Raw genomic sequence first — 18,441 nt, forward strand, 5'->3', positions numbered from 1 at the left:
TCTAGGGGGAAAAAAAGCCAAGAAGAAATCGTTGTAGGGGCTGGGGAAGCTCAGGCTAAGGGTATCTCCCCAGAGGCTGGCAGAAGAGATGAATTTCGGAGAGAGGATGTCAGCAGTCCTAGAACTTATAAAGAGATGGAGGATGAGGGCATCGGGGCCTGCAGTCTAACTGCAGTTACCTCTTCTCCTTGAATGACATTTGTGATTGATATTTGTGGCTAATGTTTGATCTGAGTGTTAACTTCCTCCACCCAGCTAGAGCAATAGAGTTCAGAGGCTGGAAGTGGTCTCTGATTTTTCTAACTCAGTTTGTGAAAAAGAGATACTTTTAATTTCATTGGACAGGAAAAACTTGACTCGGGAAATGTATTGATGTTAATTACATTTTCGGGATCTCACAGGGTCAATCAGAAACAACCTTTTGTGTTTGTTTCAACCAATCACAGGAAATCTTAGAGCTGTATAGTTTCACATATTGTTAGAGCTGGAGGAGGACCTCAGGAGGGAACTGATCCACTCTTCTCATATCCTTGATGAGGAGTCTGAGGTCCTAAGAAATGAGGGGCCTTGCTAAGTGACGTAATTTGGTCTTGGCAGAGTTAGATCTAGAAGCCGAATCCAGGAGCACAGGACCTGGGTTGCAGGTTCTGTCTAGTCAGAGGTCTCCCTAGGAGTAGTGGAAGGAGCATTGTCCAGGGGCAGGGCACCTGGCTTGGATTCTTCCTTGGCCATTACCTCTAACCATGTGACCTTGAGCAAGTTCTTGAACGTTTGGGGCTTCCATTGCCTGTCTTTAAATTGGGCATGACCGTAGCTGCCTGAAGGCAAGAGGTTGTCCTCCAGAACTAAGATGTTGCGGGGTGGTCAGGTGTAAGGTGGTGGGCAGTGGTGGGTGCGGAGGTGAATTGGAGCGTATGTGCCCCTTCAAAAAGCACTGCTGCTACTTAGCTCCACTCGATTGTTGCCAGACAGCAGTGTGGGCTCAGTGTTGCCGGAAAATCTGCATTTTCAAAAGGAAGCCCCAAATCTGGATTTTTGTGTGAAATGTGCATTCAAATCAAATTTATGCATTAAGACATGGGACAACTAAGACAAATCTGTGGACTGTATGGGTGCGCAATTTTAGCCTCTGATAGCTGTTTAAACGAAATTCTGTGACTTGGTTGCCATACAGGAAAGAACCTTGCCTTAGATCCCAGAACACAGGCTATCTGACTGTGGCCCTTAAAAACCAAGGGTAGGGGCTTCCCCGGTGGCACAGTGCTTGGGAGTCCGCCTGCCCATGCAGGGGACGCGGGTTCGTGCCCCGGTCCGGGAGGATCCCGCGTGCCGCGGAGCGGCTGGGCCCATGAGCCCTGGCTGCTGAGCCTGCGCGCGCAGCGGGAGAGGCCCGCGTGCCGCACACACACACACACACAAAAACCAAGGGCAGATCACTTTCCTTCCTGGGATCCTAGTTCCCCAGCCTGGCCTCGAGTTACCCTTATCACAAGGAGGTACTTCCTGGATGCCTGCTGTTTCTAGGAAGTGGAACACCTCCTCTTCCTGCCCAAATTGAACCCAGCTGCAGCAGAGCCGTGGGAAGCCATCATCTGTCCTTTCGGGGACAAGAGGATGCAGCCACACAGGCCTTTGCACTATTCCCCTGGGAGAGCCTGCTCCCCTTGGCCATTTTCTTTTCCTCCTCATGGCCCAGGCCACTCCCACTGGCCCACTCTGGAATCATCTGCTGTTTACTCTGGGTCACTGCCACCTCTCTCCAAATGTAGTCCCAGAGGAGGTCCCAGACTCGCTGTCCCTTAAACAAGCCCTGGACCCTTTGGTTTTAGAGTTCTAGGCATTCCAGTCAAGGTTAACACAGAAAAAAAGAGTGGACAAGTGACAGGAGTTTGAGAAACCTTACCAAGTTCTTATAGCTGTGGTCTCTGGGTCTTCTAGAATACAGAGGGGAGGTCATTTTAGGTCTTGGAAAAGATCTGGAGGCCATTACGGGGAGAGAGGACAGAGGGCCCAGCCCACTGGCCTCAGAAGAAATGACAGGGCAACGTTGGACTTTCTGGAATGCCCCCCCCTTCCCTATCTCAGTGCTGTTCGGCTCCTGAGAACCTTAAGACGCTTGTGTTCTAGGGAAGAGATAGGGCGAGCACAAGGAAAGAAGACATTTATTCTTTAAAACAAAGACAAAAGCCTCCCTACAAACTCCGTAACTATGTAGAATTGTCATCCCAAATGCAGAGGGCTTGATTAAATGGTTGGATTTTGTCACGTGTACATCTAACCAATTTAAAATCCACTAGAATTTTGTTGTTGTTGTTAGAGGCTTTTACTGCCTACTCTCATGGATTATCGATTAGTTGAGAGTTTCTGGGCAGACTGAGCTGCCCCTTGGATGCCTTTGGTGCTAGACTGCTGGCTTGTAGAATCTGTTGGGCGGGGAAGCACAGAGGCTCTCAGATCCCCAGACTCAGGCAGAAGCAGGCCAGCTGGTACAGGGTAGACGTTCCTTCGTGGAGTAAGAACATGCCCTTTACAGAGAGGCAGCCTGGCACTGATCCCATGCTTGCCACTGCTTAACTGTATGACCTGGGCAGGCGATAAACTCTTTGAACCTCAATTTCCCCATCTTGAGATGGGACACTACAGTACCTACCACATAGGGTAGGATTTTTTGGGGGGGACCAGTGAGCACATAAAGCACAAGCCATGGTGCCTGGCATCCAAGAAGCCCCCCATAGGTGTTAGCTGCTGTTAGATATTTCTCTCCACTGTGCCTCAGCTGTATACTGTTTCTTGGAGGGACACGCTGGGCTGAGGGAGGGACACGCTGGGCTGAGGGAGGGACAGGAAGATACAGAGCTCCTCAGAGAGAATGTCAGACACGGGCAAGGAAAGAGAGAGGCAGAAAAGGAAAATGCTCATGTTTATTGAGTATTTTCAGCGATTATCTTTCTCACCTGTCCTTGGGGCAGCTATATCACTCCCATTTTCCATTTGATGAAGAGGTGAAATAATTCACCCCAGGCCAGTGTGACCCAGGGCCAGGATTCTGACACCAAGCCCTGTGCTCTTTTCTCTGTGCCCCAGTGCTGGTACAAGTCAACCAGGACAGAGGTTGATGGAGCTTGTGTTGGGTACATAATCAAGGTGGTATTAAATGGTTTTTTCCCAAGCTGTTTTTTTGGGGGGTGGTGGCACAGGGACTCGTAGTGGTATTGGTTCTTCTTCTACTGAAATAGGCTCTGAGAAGTCCTGTAGGTAGTAATACCAGTGACCAACATGAACTGAACACGTGTGCATGTCTGGCCCAGGGCCAGGAGCTTCACATACATGTCTCGTTTTAATCCTCACAATAACTATGAGGTGGGTTTTATTATTACATGAGGATTAGTGAGGTTAAGTAATTTGCTTAGGCTTTACTTGATAGTGCAGCTGAAACTCACAGCTGGACAACTGGACTCCGTAAATGACCATTGTAATTTGATGTGACCCGCATTTCCTAAGCTTATTTGACTGTGTCTTATCTTGCCTTTACCTTTCTTTACAGAACATACTTTCTGTTTGCTGTTTAAATGATTTTGAAGCAGTTTGTTAGATTGTTAATTGAGTGGGGCTTATTTCTTTCATCTCTGTCCATGTTAAACAGTTAAGCAGCTTTTTTCTTTCTCTCTCGAATTTTCCCTCGCAGGGAGTACTATACTCCCTGTGTGTTTGCTGATGAAGTCAGCCAGGGTTTCAGGCTCTGCTTTCCTGGTCATACACAAGTACTTATTTTATCATTGCTAAATGGAGTGTATTAGCTCCAGGCCATGGAGAGCAAATCAGGGGAACTGGGAGATACAACACAGAGAAGGAGGCTGCTCTGAAAAATGCTGTCTGCACCTCTAGCCTGAACTCTCCAGCTGTGGGGGAATAAACACAGCAGTGTCAGGGACAGCATTCTAAGGCTTTGGCAGGATGAGACCCTCTTTTCCACAGGTGAGCCTGGGACACTGAGTGACGATGAACACAAAATTGACTTTGGGCATTTTGGTTTTGGAGACCTTTCTGTAGGTTCCTAGCACCTTTATACAAGGTAGAGAAATGAGAGCCCAGTCCTGCCCCCGCCTTCTGAAACTACAGGCAGGGTCAGCAGCACCCATTCTGGGGAGAGTCCTCTGGAACCAGACAGACCAGCACCTCTTTTCCATTCGTTTTTCTTCTAAATGGGGACTTAGGAGAGCATATCAGGTAGCTTTCCGGTTCTTCGATGTGTTAGCATGAGCTTTTATTTTATTTTATTTTAATTTACTTTTGGCTGCGTTGGGTCTTCATTGCTGCGCGCGGGCTTTCTCTAGTTGCGGCGAGCGGGGGCTACTCTTTGTTGCGGCTTCTAATCGTGGTGGCTTCTCTTTTTGCAGAGCAGGGACTCTAGGCACGTGGGCTTCAGTAGTTGTGGCTCGCGGGCTCTAGAGCGAAGGCTCAGTAGTTGTGGTGCACAGGCTTAGTTGCTCCGCGGCATGTGGGATCTTCCCGGACCAGGGATTGAACCCGTGTTCCCTGCATTGGCAGGCGGATTCTTTTTTTTTTTTTGCAGTACGCGGGCCTCTCACTGTTGTGGCCTCTCCCGTTGTGGAGCACTGGCTCCGGACGCGCAGGCTCAGCGGCCATGGCTCACGGGCCTAGCCGCTCCACGGCATGTGGGATCCTCCCAGACCGGGGCGCGAACCCGTGTCCCCTGCATCGGCAGGCGGACTCTCAACCACTGCGCCACCAGGGAAGTCCCAGCATGAGCTTTTAAATGGGGTTTGCAAAAGGCAGAGTTTATGATTGGATGAAAGAGCATTAGGACACTGTTTTCCTTATGCCAGGGGAGCTGCTGATTTATTTATAGCGACTTAATTTGGAGGTAACAGAGTTGAGGTGGTAGAAAGAGCCCTGGGCTGCAGACCTGGGTTCTAGTCCTGATTCTTCCTCTAACTCACTGTGGGATCCTTGCAGGCCGTGTCACCTTTTCTGGGCATCATTTTTTCTCTGTTTCTAATGAGATGGGTTGGACTTTGGGATCTCCGAGAATCCTTCAAGCCCCCTCTGCCTTTGATGTCAAGATTGTAACTCTCATTTGGTCAGGGTTTGGCAGGACATCCAGTGCCATGTGGTGCAGGGATGCTTACTGATAACCGTCCCTGCAGGAGGATGGGTTTCTTTGACATTGGTGGTGAACTTTGTAGTTTTGACTTTAGGTCTTTTCTTGCCCATACACAGGGCAGATGACAGGTGACCCCAGCAAAGTGACTAGTGGCTTGAGGGCCAGGTGTGGTTCTCCTGGCTGAGGGTACACTGAACATCTGAGGTTTATTCATGGTCACAGTGAGCAAGGAGCATCTGACTGATTGCTGGAGGTGGGCAAAGCAGGGCTCCCTCAGCTTCACCGGCTCCCTGCCTGCCAGTAGCTCTGCTGTGACCAAGCCACTGAAGGTTCTTCCGAATTCTCACTTAGCGTTGCATTTGTGGGTAAGTATCCCCTGGAGTGTGTTTGTGTTTTCTATGTAGTTCATGCTGAGAGTGGGAAAGAACCAGCGCTCTCCTCGTCTCCCAGCCCTTGGACCTTCTGCTGCATGAATTCAGATGTAGAATCTTGAGTCTTTGAAAGGACTCTAGATATCATCATTCATCCAGTGAGAGGATATTACTGGACCCTCCTTCTCCCCAATGCCTGAATCTCAGTGTATTAGTCATTAGTGTACAGTTATGAGATCTTAGCATCTGTTGAGATGCCCTGGGCTAATGGCCTCTATTCTGAATGCCCCCAGATCAGGGCAGGCAAACTTGCCCTCCTCAGCAACTCTAAAAAGATAAGTCTTAAGTCTGCCTTTGCCGAGGAAAAAGGAATGTCCTACCTAGTTGTACCGAACTGATGCATTCTTTGAAAATGGTTTCTGTACCAGTCACTAACAGATGCCTTGCAGAAGGAGTTTCTGATCCTGGGTGAATGTCTTTTCCACTGGTCTCTCTGCTTCTTAGGGTATCTCTTCTGTATTTTTTCTTCAAATAGCTGTTTAGAGTTTCTAATGAAGCAACTGTCTGGAGACCAATGTTTATTTCAACATGGTTGGAGTTGTTTTTGCTTCAGCTTTCAGAGCCAATAAAGCTGGTTATTAGATTCTGTAATTGCTGCTGTAATTACTCTCTTGGAACCAGCAAAGGCATAATTAAATATGGAGATTCCAAGGACTATTTTTTTCCATCTAAAAGCAACCTTTTAAACTTCTTTTGGCCTGGGGTAGATTTCAGTTGTTAAAGCATTGTGTTTATTAATGATACAGCGAGGGCGGGGTGGGGGGGGCGGGGGCGGGGTGTGGGGGCAGTGGGGGGGGGCAGGGTTCTTTGGCAGAAAAGGGATTTATTTGAGCACCTTCTTTGAATATTTGGTTTAGATGAACTCCTTGTTAACCCAGTACTTGTTTTTATTTTTTTTCCATTCCCCCCCCACCAATATATATCTTATTATATAAGATAATAATAATCTTATTATTGAGATATAATTGACATATAACATTATATTATTTTTAGGTACATAGTTTAATGATTTAATGTATGTATATATTGTGAAATGATTATCAAAATACATTCAGTTAACATGCATCACCTCACATGATTACATTTTTTTAAAACCTTGTATTGAGAACTAAGTACTTGTTTTTTTAAACCAACCATGAGGAATTTAGAGAAGTATAAGGCAAGATACTAAGAGCTAGCACATATTTATGAAAAACATTGGGTCTGGCCCTTTTGGCTTTGGCTATATGTAGAAGCAAATTTTTGTGGTCAGCAATAAGATTGGGATGGAGGCTGTTTTACTTGAAGTGGAACGGTCTGCAGGAAGAGAGGCATTTTTACTCATTTAGCTTGCCCTAAGTTATACTTCACCAGCGTGCCACATGTTTGTAAGATACGGGGTGGTTCAAGTGCTCTGAATATTTATGTTTACACATATTTTCGCAGCCCAAAGGCTGACCCCATGTCAAATTTCAAGATTACTCTACTCATGAACCATGTATGGAAAGGGGGAAACGAATCACTTACCCTTTCACTTTGGGGTTCTCAACTAGCTGAAAAATACACACAGGATTTAGATTGGGGTAAACAAATGGACTGTCTCTGCCAGAAGCCCTCCTGGAGAGTTCACTGCGAGGAGGGGAAGAGACCGTGTGAACCCTGCAGGCAGGAAGGGGAGACCTAGAGGGCCAGGCTGTTCACTCAGGACTTTTCCTCCCCTCAGACAGGGCACACCTCGTGGCGAGGATACAGGGGGAAGGGTGGGCCCTTGCAAAAGTTCCTGTTTTATGGACCAGGACGAATGCAGGGAAAGAATGCTGCCCAATGACTGTTTTAGCCAGTGTTTCAATGACATGTTATCTTTTCTCCATTGAGTAAGAGGTACACAGGAGGTAAAATATGGGTGTACCCCACATGAGGGACCCTGCAGAGTATATGAAAAACTTAAAAAAACAGGTGAAATTGGAGATTCAGTTTAATATATATTAAGCACTTGCTGTGTACCAGTCATTGTGTTGGATGATGGTTTGTAAAGATGAATAATATAAACATTATTTCATTCATGGGGGACTCTTGCTTACCTCCCTGGTATGTTTGGGTGTTTGTTTCCAGATAATTTATTGCTTGGGGGATTTTAGCAGTGGGGTGTAGAGCAGAGAAATGCCAGATTGCCATGCAAGGAGTCACTGCCAGTTGAAAATGTATTCGAGCAAAAGTTAAAGCTGTTCTAAACCTATGATGTTAACAGGCAAGGAATGGTTTTAAAAATCAGAACATAGCTAACTGTATAAAATCAAGGCTCCCACTACACTCAGGACACTGAGAAGCAAGGCAAATGTCATCTTGTTGTTTGTTCTTGAGAACTGTCCCAGTGTCACTTGCCATCATCCTGAGCCCGTGTGGGAAGAGCAGAGGCCTGGGGGTTTATACAGACTAGTGGTTGAGGCTTCCCCTCTTCTCATAACAGCAGAATGAGCCACTCCACCTTTCTTTTCTTTTTTTTTTAAAATTTATTTATTTTATGTATTTACTTTTGACTGAGTTGGGTCTTGGTTGCTGCTCGAGGGCTTTCTCTAGTTGTGGCTAGCGGGGGCTACTCTTCGTTGCAGTATGCAGGCTTCTCATTGCAGTGGCTCCTCTTGTTGCGGAGCATGGGCTCTAGACGCATGGACTTCAGGAGTTGCGGTGCGTGGGCTCAGTTAGTTGTGGCTCTCGGGCTCTAGAGTGCAGGCTTAGTAGTTGTGGCACACGGGTTTAGTTGCTCTGCGGCATGTGGGATCTTCCCAGACCAGGGCTCGAACCTGTGTCCTCTGCATTGGCAGGCGGATTCTTAACCACTGTGCCACCAGGGAAGTCACCACTCCACCTTTCTGATCCCCAGTCTTGTTGGTGTGGATCTGGGATCTGTGCCCTTGGACCATGCGGGAGGATTGAATGAGGAGGCGGGCAGGACTGCAGCAGCCGCCCTGCTTGCTTATCATTGCAGCCGGCGCTCATAACACCTACTGAATCTTGACTGGTGAACAAGTTGTTAGAGGCTGGGCTATGCTGTGAGTGATGGGGGAGGCTGAGGAGGACCTGGGAAAGGGGTACATGTGGGACATGGGCCTCAGAAGGCTTGAGAATCACTTGTTGATTAGGGTGTGTCTAAGTTGGTTTCTGTGGAAAAGCAACACAGTATCCGCGAAGCCAGGAGGAAGCAGCCCCAGGCCCTGAGCATTTGTATACCAGGACTCTCCCCAGATGCCTTCCATCTGCTATGATGGTCAAATGGCAAAGGGATTCGGAACTGGTGCTGGGGCTCCCGGAACCAGGCTTGTGGCGAGAATCCCAGTTCCTTGCCTCCCGCAGGGCCTTGCAGGCTACATTAAACCACGTGGAGGCTTTGTCCTGTGGGCAGAGGAGCTGTTGCGGGTTCTTAAGCAAAGGAATGGCATGATTGGATATGTACTCCCTCTTCTGTGATCCCACAGTTCCCTGGACGCTCCCTGCTGCACTGGATGGTGCCTCCAGGGCAGGGTCCTGTCTTTTTCATTCATTGGGAGGCATAACAGTTAGTATGGCAGCCCATGGACTTTGGAGTTCCATACCTGGCTTAATCCCCTCTCTGCTGCCTACCACCTGGTAACCTGAGTTCCAGAACCTCTCTGAACCTGTTTCCTCATCTGCTAAAAAGGGTGGTCATTTCTACCTTAAAGGGTTGCTGTTGTGAGGTACTTACTTGGCAAGCATGGCTTAGTACTAGCAGAAGGTGAAGATGTTCAGTAAAGGGTCTTGGGGACCCCTGGGTGTGACTGCAGGTTGGATTTTTTGAAGTCATAGGCCATCTGGCCATTCATACCAGAATGAGGGAGATAACAGGTTGAATGGCTTTTCAGCTTTTAGAGGCACATTTCATTGTTCTTCAGATTTTTAGCAGTGTTTCTTTAGCCTGCTTTATCCTTTGGCTGGAGGAATTTTCCTGGTGGTTTTTGTCTGCTGCTTTTATTTTTAAATTTTTATTTATTTATTTATTTATGGCTGCATCAGGTCTTCATTGCTGCATGCGAGCTTTCTCAAGTTGTGGCGAGCAGGGGTTACTCTTCGTTGTGGTGCACGGGCTTCATGGGCTTCTCATTGCGGTGGCTTCTCTTGTTGCGGGGCACGGGCTCTAGGCGCACGGGCTTCAGTAGTTGTGGCATGCGGGCTTCGGTAGTTGTGGCTTGTGGGCTCTAGAGTGCAGGCTCAGTAGTTGTGGCACATGGACTTCGTTGCTCTGTGGCATGTGGGATCTTCCCAGCCCAGGGCTCGAACCCGTGTACCCTGCATTCAGGGCAGGCGGATTCTTAACCACTGCACCACCAGGGAAGCCCTTGTCTGCTGCTTTTAAAGGAACTATGGACTGCTTACATGCAAGCCAAGGCCCTGTTTCCTTGGCAAATGGTTCTCAGGGTGCTATCCTAGGCTAACAGGGAGCTTTAGTGGAAGGAGTACGGGACCTATTCAGGTGACATATGGAGAAACCACAGCCCTCTTGGGGAGGTGATTGACTGTTGCCTACAGCCTGCAGGAGGTGGCTTTGGTATGGAGCTGGGGGGGCACGAGTGCATGGGTGCATATGTGTCTACATATGTATGTGAGGCTAGTGCTGTCCAGGCCAAGGCAGGTGCCGGCAGCCCATTCCTCTGCTTGATTCTGTGCAGAGCCTCCTTCCTGGCTTCACTGCCCAGCTAGATGTGTGTTAAAGATGCTTTTCAGTGTAAAGAGGGGAACTAAAATAGTAAGGGGAGGGAAGCCTGGGTTTTGAGTCGGGAGGTGTGGTTTGGCCCTTGCTCTGCTACCAAGTCATCTTGATCAAATTGCTTGCCCTGACTGAACCTTGAAACAAGATTGTCTCCTATAGCCTTAACACACCAGGAGGCTGAGAGTGATGATGGCATTGATTTGACCAAATGGTCAGACTCTAGATTAGTCCCTGACAGGGAGTTCTGTCTTTATTTCACTTGTGCTGTTTTCTGTGATAGGGAACGCTATAGTTATCATCTTCAGGCATGGGGCTTTTTGCTTTTGTTGAATACATTTCCAGAAAGAAATTACTGGGGCAGAGGGCAGAAACAATATTATGGCTGTTGCTGTGTGTTGCCATGTTACTTTTCAGAAACATTATAACAATTTACAGTGGCCGGCTGTGTGTGAGATAGCATTTTAACCCCAAATGACCCAGTATTTGCTATAGTCGTTATTTATTATTTTGTAATTTAGTTGACATAAAATGATACTTTAAAGCTGCTTTGGGCTTCCCTGGTGGCGCAGTTGTTGAGAATCTGCCTGCCAATGCAGGGGACACGGGTTTGAGCCCTGGTCTGGGAAGATCCCACATGCTACGGAGCAACTAGGCCCTTGAGCCACAACTACTGAGCCTGCGCTCTAGAGCCTGTGCTCCGCAACAAGAGAGGCCACGATAGTGAGAGGCCCGCGCACCGCAATGAAAAGTGGCCCCCGCTTGCCGCAACTAGAGAAAGCCCTCGCACAGAAACGAAGACCCAACACAGCCAAAAATAAAAATTAATTAATTAAAAAAAAAGATACTTTACCTTAGCAATGACTTCTGAGGACTTAAAAAAAAAGCTGCTTTATAATAGTTAGAGCTGCTGGTTTTTTGGGTGTGCACTATGTTTAATGTTGTGCTAAGTGTTTCTGTTATGTTATCTCATTCACAGTGAACCTATCAGGGAGGCTAAGTAGCTCACTAAGTCTGAGAGCTGGGGTTTGAACCTAAGGCAATTTGACTTCAAAGCACATTCTTTTTCTGGGTGTCCTCCATGCTTTGATTTGTGTGTGTGCGGTTACCAAAGTGTGTGAACTTTTGCTTATGTGCCTGGCTCCATTTTGAAGTCTGTGAATGTTGTATAATTTTCTGCTTTTTACAATTTACTTTTCGCTGCGTTGGGTCTTCGTTGCTGCGCATGGGCCTTCTCCAGTTGGGACGAGCAGGGGCTTCTCTTTGTTGCGGTGCGCGGGCTTCTCATTGTGGTGGCTTCTCTTGTTGCAGAGCATGGGCTCTAGGCACGTGGGCTTCAGTAGTTACAGTATGCGGGCTCAGTAGTTGCGGCACGTGGGCCCTAGAGTACATGGGCTTCAGTAGTTGTGGTGCGTGGGCTTAGTTGCTCTGTGGCATGTGGGATCTTCCCGGACCAGGGATCGAACCCATGTCCCCTGCATTGGCAGGCGGATTCTTAACCACTGTGCCACCAAGGAAGTCCCTAGTATAGTTTCCTTAGAAAATTGAATGTGCTTTTCGTGTAGGAGAGATTATTAGCCCTCTGTTACAGTGGAAGCAGAAGCTGAAGTGCACCCATCACAGTTAGGGGGAAGACTCAGTGAACTCTAGGACACTGCCCTGTATCTGGGCTCTCTGAAACCCTGTTTTCTTCCCCCTGTGCAGCTGCCCTCCAGGCACTGAAGCGCAAGAAGAGGTATGAAAAGCAGCTGGCACAGATCGACGGCACACTGTCAACCATCGAGTTCCAGCGAGAGGCCCTGGAGAATGCTAACACCAACACCGAGGTGCTCAAGAACATGGGCTATGCCGCCAAAGCCATGAAGGCTGCCCACGACAACATGTACGTGGCCACCCACTGGTGGAGGGGGGCACGCATGTGGAAGGGCAGTGCTGGCCCTGGAGTGCCTCAATCCCGGGCCATGGCCTTGGGCAGACCCCATGACTTATCCATTCAAGCACCTGAGTTTGTTTTAATTTGCATTCTTTTTTGGAACTCCTTTTAAAATGGTTTATGTGCCCTGCTGCCCTCGGAAGCAGATCTCATGGAATGAAACAGTGTTTTCTGAATAATTCAGGGTTATTGGGATGAATATAGAGTTTCAAGCTGGAAAGGTCCTTAGAAGTTTCTCTCACCCAAGCCTCTGATCATCAAGGTGGGGAAGTTTGTCCCAGGGAGGGGAGATGACTTGCCTTGGGTTTGTGTATACTTGGATAGAACTGGGATTAGAATCAATGCCCGTGACTTTCGCCTCATGCTGTCAGGGGTCCTGAAAAATGTGGTACATTTGAGGGCTTTAAGTCCCTCTCTTCTTAGGTCTGTTTTTGATGGAATTTTCTGCCTCCCCCCTTGCTCTTGGGCTTTGGCTATCATGTTGACAGTGTTCTTGACCTCAGCGTTCCTTCCTTTATGTGGCTACTTCTCATATACAGTGGCCGAAGAAACTAGATAACCGAGCTTGTTATATTTGTAATTAAAGGCCAGGGTAACACTAGGCTCCAGATGAGGGCCTCTCCCAAACAGAACAAAATTCTGCATTTGTTTTAGTGCTTGAACTTGGCATTGTATATTTGGGGGTGCTTGGAGCACTTTTTTGCTTCCTTTGGGTACTCAGCCGCGCTGTAGAACAGGGACTGGCCAAATGCAGCCTGTGGGCCTGCTGCCAGTTTTTGTAAATAAAATTTTATTGAAACACAGTTGTGTCCATTAATACATATTGTCTGTGGCTGCTTTTGTGGCACATGGCAGGGTTGAATTTTTGTGACAGATCGTATGGCCCACAAATTCTAAAATATTTACTGTTTGGCCCTTTACAGAAAAAGTTTGCTGATCCCTGTTCTAGAAGTGTGGGATTGCAGGAAAAGTAGCCTTGAAATAACTGAGCTATCGTCTGAGGGGATGTTCACTGGACTGAGCCTCCTGAGTGAGGTCCATGTCTGCTTCGTGTCCATGTTCTCCAAGATGCCTGGCGCACAGCACGTCTCAGTGAATACTGTGCATGCCTTGAAGTATACATGTGTATATTATATTGATTAATTGTAAGTTTATATGATTGACAGTGTTATAGAAAATAATTCTGCATTGTTTGCTTTTCCTTTGGGGCCTAGTAGAGGAGCCATGAGTGGATCTGTGTAGACGGGAAGGGCCTGTCAAATGGCGTGGCTCTGTTTTATGATTGTGATTTTACCTCCCCCGGTGCAGAGTTGCCCTTGAGCTTGAAGAGCTACTGGCCCAGGAGTTCAAGTCCCATGGTCTCATCCAACATGTTTACCAGCTTGCATGAGAGACCCTGACAATGGCACCTAACTTTGCCAAGCCTTATTTCCTTAGGGTGTTGGACTAGGCGATGTCTAAGGATGCTTCCATCTTCTTGGTTCTGTGATCCTCTATTTTAAAGACGAGGAGGAAGACAAAGACAAAAAAGGAATTCCTCAGAGGGAGTAATTGTGGGGCTGGGGCTGGGCAGCAGACTGCGGGGAGCGGGGCTTCTGCTTCTGCCTCACAGGCCCTCTTTACACAGACTGTCCAACATGACATCTGTCTGTTTCATTTAAAGGGACATCGATAAAGTTGATGAGTTAATGCAGGACATTGCTGACCAGCAGGAACTTGCAGAAGAGATTTCAACAGCTATTTCAAAGCCTGTAGGGTTTGGAGAAGAGTTTGACGAGGTGAGTGGTTTCATGCAGATCACACAGGTTTCACAAATGATTCCTGGGCTGCCTCTGATGTGCTCTTGAAGCCTCTCTGGCAGGGAATATGTGGTTTGGAAGTCACCAGTTCTCGTCCCTCCAGAGACTTGAACATAGACAGGGCATGGTATTAACCCTCCCTAATTCTGGGTTTTGAGGGCTGCTTTCACTGTTTGGGGAGCTTAGGTGGAGTAAAGGAGCCTTTGTTGGGACCCCTCAGCAGACTTCAGGTCAATATTGGTTTCAACAGGTAGTTACCTGCACCTTTCCGTGGTGAGTCCTGGGCTCAGAGCTGGGGCAGCTGAGGTCACCATGCCCTGGAGAAGTTTACAGGATTTGCCCTCAGACAACTCTGATGTGAGATAAAGGTGAAGCCAAGAAAGGAACATTTACACCTGATCCCCCCTGAAGGATCCGTCTGGAACTTGGCCACCTACCAACTTCTGCTGTGGCAATTAGAACGTTGGGTCTCTTAGGTTTTTAAAATACAGTTACAGGCCCTGTACCTCATTCTGCCTTAGATTTGAGTGCACTGAAGGTCAGGCTCTCTTCATCAAACCTAATTCTTTGTGCTGATTCCCACTGTATAGCTGAGGAAACAGCCTGTGGCTCTTACCCTTGGCTCCCAGCACCAGGCTTTTCATGTTTTCAGATTGGAGTTTGATGGACTAGTCAAGTTCGTTTCAATTCAGCAGACATTCCTGAACATTCACTCAGTGCGCCCAGTTCTGAGATAAGGAAATGGGAATGATAAAATACAGTCCCTTTCCTCAGGATGCTCACAGCCTGGTGCAGGGGCCCCAGACGTAGACAGCAATAATAGCTCATAGTGTGTTACGTTCACCAGTGGAAGTATGTTCAGGATGTTTGAGTCACAGAGTGTGGACCTGGAGTTCATCTCCCCTCTGACCTTCTCAGAGGGGCTGTGGGGCTTTTAAAAAATGAGCCATCCCCTGAGCCATCAGCTAAGAGGTACCACTGGAGGGGCTGGGATTCCAAGGTTGTCTCTCATTTTTGTGTTTGCTTTTACCAGGATGAGCTCATGGCAGAATTAGAAGAACTAGAACAGGAGGAACTAGACAAGAATTTGCTGGAAATCAGTGGACCGGAAACAGTCCCTCTACCAAATGTTCCTTCTATATCCCTACCATCAAAACCCAGTGAGTACTTTTAGCCACAGTCATGACATACCCATGACCCACGTGGTGGGTAGTCTTGTGGTTGGTTGGCTTCGGTTTGGGTCCTGAGTTGCCCAGAGTTGAGAACCAGATAGGATCTGTTGTGACAGCCCTAAAGACAGTGTCACCTGCTCTTTCCTAGTTTCTCTGTAGAGCAGGGTTTCTTCACCTTGGCACTGTTGACATAGCCAGACCATTCTTCGGGTGGGGACTGGGAGGGGGCCCTGTCCTGTGCTCTGTGGATCTCTAGCAGCACCCATGGCCTCCACCCACTAGATGCCAGTAGCATCCCCCTCCCCAAGTTTTTTTTTTTTTTTTTAAAGAGTTAATATATTTTTTTTAATAGTGTTTATTTATTTTTACTTGTTGACAGTTCGCTTTATTTATTTATTTATTTTTATGGCTGTGTTGGGTCTTCGTTTCTGTGCGAGGGCTTTCTCTAGTTGTGGCAAGCGGGGGCCACTCTTCATTGCAGTGCGCGGGCCTCTCACTATCGCGGCATCTCTTGTTGCGGAGCACAGGCTCCAGATGCGCAGGCTCAGTAATTGTGGCTCACGGGCCTAGTTGCTCCACGGTATGTGGGATCCTCCCAGACCAGGGCTTGAACCCGTGTCCCCTGCATTGGCAGGCGGACTCTCAACCACTGCGCCACCAGGGAAGCCCCCTCCCCAAGTTTTGACAACCAAAAATGTCACCGGAGTTTGCCAGATGTTGGGGAGTGGGGCGGGTCACAGCCAGTTGAGAACCATTATTGTAGAGTTACTTTCCCTGTGCCACCAAACAAGGGGAGAGTTTGACAGCTCTTGCTCCCCGTCTAGTATCCTGTGCTGTGCACACCTGTAAAAGCCGGGGCCTCAGAGGTTGCCACGGTAGGAAGCAAACAGCTTTGGCTTTTTTAGAAACCTGTTCTATAAAACCTTCGCTTCCTTCTTCCTTGCCCGCGCCTCCCGCCGCCCCACACTGTTTCACCCTTGGGTAGAAGTTTTCCACACAGAACTTCTAGAAAAGGTGAAGCTGCTTGATTTGGCATGGAGAGAGAGGCCAGGGAGCGGGGTGTGACCAGGCTGTGTCACCTCACTCTCCCACAGATCAAGGGGAAGTGGCCCCTCTAGTCGAGTCAGCTGCCCGGGGTGGGGTGTGGGCAGAGGGGGTCCGGAGGCTGTCCAGCAAGCTGCCGGCAGCGTATAGAGGTGGCTTAAGCCCTTGAGGTGGAAGGGGGTGGCGGGCGGGGATTAGAGCTCTTCCGGGGTTCTTCCCTCTCGCCCCCACCTTGCATGCTCTGGGACTGAGGCCATGCATGGAGCCTGATGGACTCTCAGTGTAGAGTCCTCCCCGCTTTGTCTGGCTCTGGTGTGGGGGGAGGGGAGGTGCTGGGGAAAGTGTGCCTGGTTATCTGGAGTTGTATGTTGCAGCTTTTAGGCACAGAGAAGCAGTCTGTTGATAGCCTGGAGATGAGGCTGGCTGCAGGGGCGGGGCTGTTTTGTAGACACCATGTAGCGCAGCCCTGGCATCCAGCCAGAGTGTGTGGCGAACACTGCAGCCAGCCTTCCTAAACTAAACAGCTTTTCCTCTCTTCACACAGCCAAGAAGAAGGAAGAGGAAGACGATGACATGAAGGAATTGGAGAACTGGGCTGGATCCATGTAACTGGTCCAGCGCGGGCTGGGCCCAGATAGACTCTGGTGGCCTGCGAGGCGGGCAGGCGTGTGCGTGTGTGGGGCAGGCAGGCCGTGGTGCAGACAGGTTCCATCGCTCTCGAATCTCCCTCCAAAGCAGTAGGGCTGCATCACTGCTCACTCTGCATAGCATGGTCTGCACCCAGCGGTACGGGTTGGGGGGAGGGGGGTGGGGGGCTGGGAGGTGCCTGCTGTTTATAATGTTGAATTTCTGTAAAATAAACTGTATTTGCAAATCCAACATTGAGCTTCTGGACTACGCTAACTCCACTGATGAACCTCAATGGAAAGGGTCGACCGTTTGCAGTTGAAATGATCTGAAAATGTAGCCTCTGTCCTTTTATGTCAGCTGACTTGTCGCACATCTCTTTGTAAGACTCGTATGGTACTGGCAGAAGAATCATTTTTTTAAAGCCATAGGCTTTTCCTCGTCCTTGGTTGTAATAATGTATCTGATTTTCGTTTCCTCAAGAGCTGTATTTCTGTCCATCATGTGTGTACTGGCCCCTGTGTTTCCCACCCTGGCCCACTCCTCTCTCCCACTCGCCTGGTCTTTTTGGAGTTTGTGACACTGATTTGAAATGGATGGTGTTCTTTTGAGAGCGTGTGAGATTGTTAGAGTTAAATTCCAGCTATACATTTTTCTAACATAGCTCTAAGGTCCTTGTTGCTGTTTGTGATAACTGAGAGATAACTCATTGGAAACATGTGCATACATTTATATTCAGATGAAGTTATGGTTTGCACCATCTATTAAATATCTCGATTAATTTTCATACTTTGCCATTGTGTTTAATCATTCTGTCGTTTGCTTTGGGAGTTGGCCCTTTCCAGGCCAGCGTCGTATCCAGTGGCGTCTGTAGAAACATGGAAGACTTGAGCATGATGTGTGTCAACAATTTGAACCAAGAGCAGAGCGTGTCTTACTAGAAATGTGTTTAGGTTCCAGAAGCCATGGATCTGTGACCTTCACCTTGCTTGGGGACCCTCTGGGCACAGTTCAGGAGTGAGTTTGTTCTTGTGTGGCTCCAGGGTCTTCCCTAGTTCTCCGTCAGCATCCGTGGGCAATGCCAGCAGGACAACAGACCCTCCACCTGTTGGAAACATTGGTGTGCCCACTGACTAGGCCCATCTGGTGCCTTTCCTGTGGGGTGGAAGCGTAGGGCAGTGACTGAGAATCTAGCTCACAAGTCCTAGTCTCAGGTCTGCGGTGACTTGCCCTGTGACTGTTACCCGGCCTCTTCCACTGTCTCTAGTTTTCCTTAGTCTTATACTACCTTAAGAATCTGATGAACACTGTGGACCCGCTCCTTCAGAAAAGTGGATCTATGCCTATTCATCCCTCCTTCTGCATGCAAATTGGCAGAATTGAGAGGATCGCCCTCCAGTACCCATCCCCAAACCTCTTGAGATTAAAACCAACCTGATAAACAACAAGGTCCTACTGTAGAGCACAGGGAACTGTATTCGATATCCTGGGATAAACCATAATGGAAAAGAAAATAAAAAAGAATGTATATATGTGTATAACTGAGTCACTTTGCTGTACAGCAGAAATTAACACAACACTGTAAATCAACTCTACTTCAATAAAAAAATA

At 48.2% G+C, this 18,441-nt stretch overlaps 1 protein-coding gene across 1 annotated transcript in view; it reads left to right on the forward strand.

Moving 5' to 3' along the window:
- The window catches only part of CHMP4B (charged multivesicular body protein 4B), a 47,535-nt gene extending 29,918 nt beyond the window's left edge, over nucleotides 1–17,617 (forward strand). Inside the window, exons 2-5 of the mRNA XM_067707850.1 lie at nucleotides 11,960–12,137; nucleotides 13,852–13,966; nucleotides 15,021–15,147; nucleotides 16,748–17,617. Coding sequence (XP_067563951.1) covers nucleotides 11,960–12,137; nucleotides 13,852–13,966; nucleotides 15,021–15,147; nucleotides 16,748–16,812 — 485 coding nt within the window. The 3' untranslated portion in view covers nucleotides 16,813–17,617. The remainder of the gene's footprint in view (nucleotides 1–11,959; nucleotides 12,138–13,851; nucleotides 13,967–15,020; nucleotides 15,148–16,747) is intronic.
- Nucleotides 17,618–18,441: the final 824 nt, after the last annotated feature.

This window comes from Pseudorca crassidens, chromosome 15 (assembly GCF_039906515.1).
Source record: "Pseudorca crassidens isolate mPseCra1 chromosome 15, mPseCra1.hap1, whole genome shotgun sequence".
Classification (NCBI taxonomy): Eukaryota; Metazoa; Chordata; class Mammalia; order Artiodactyla; family Delphinidae; genus Pseudorca; species Pseudorca crassidens.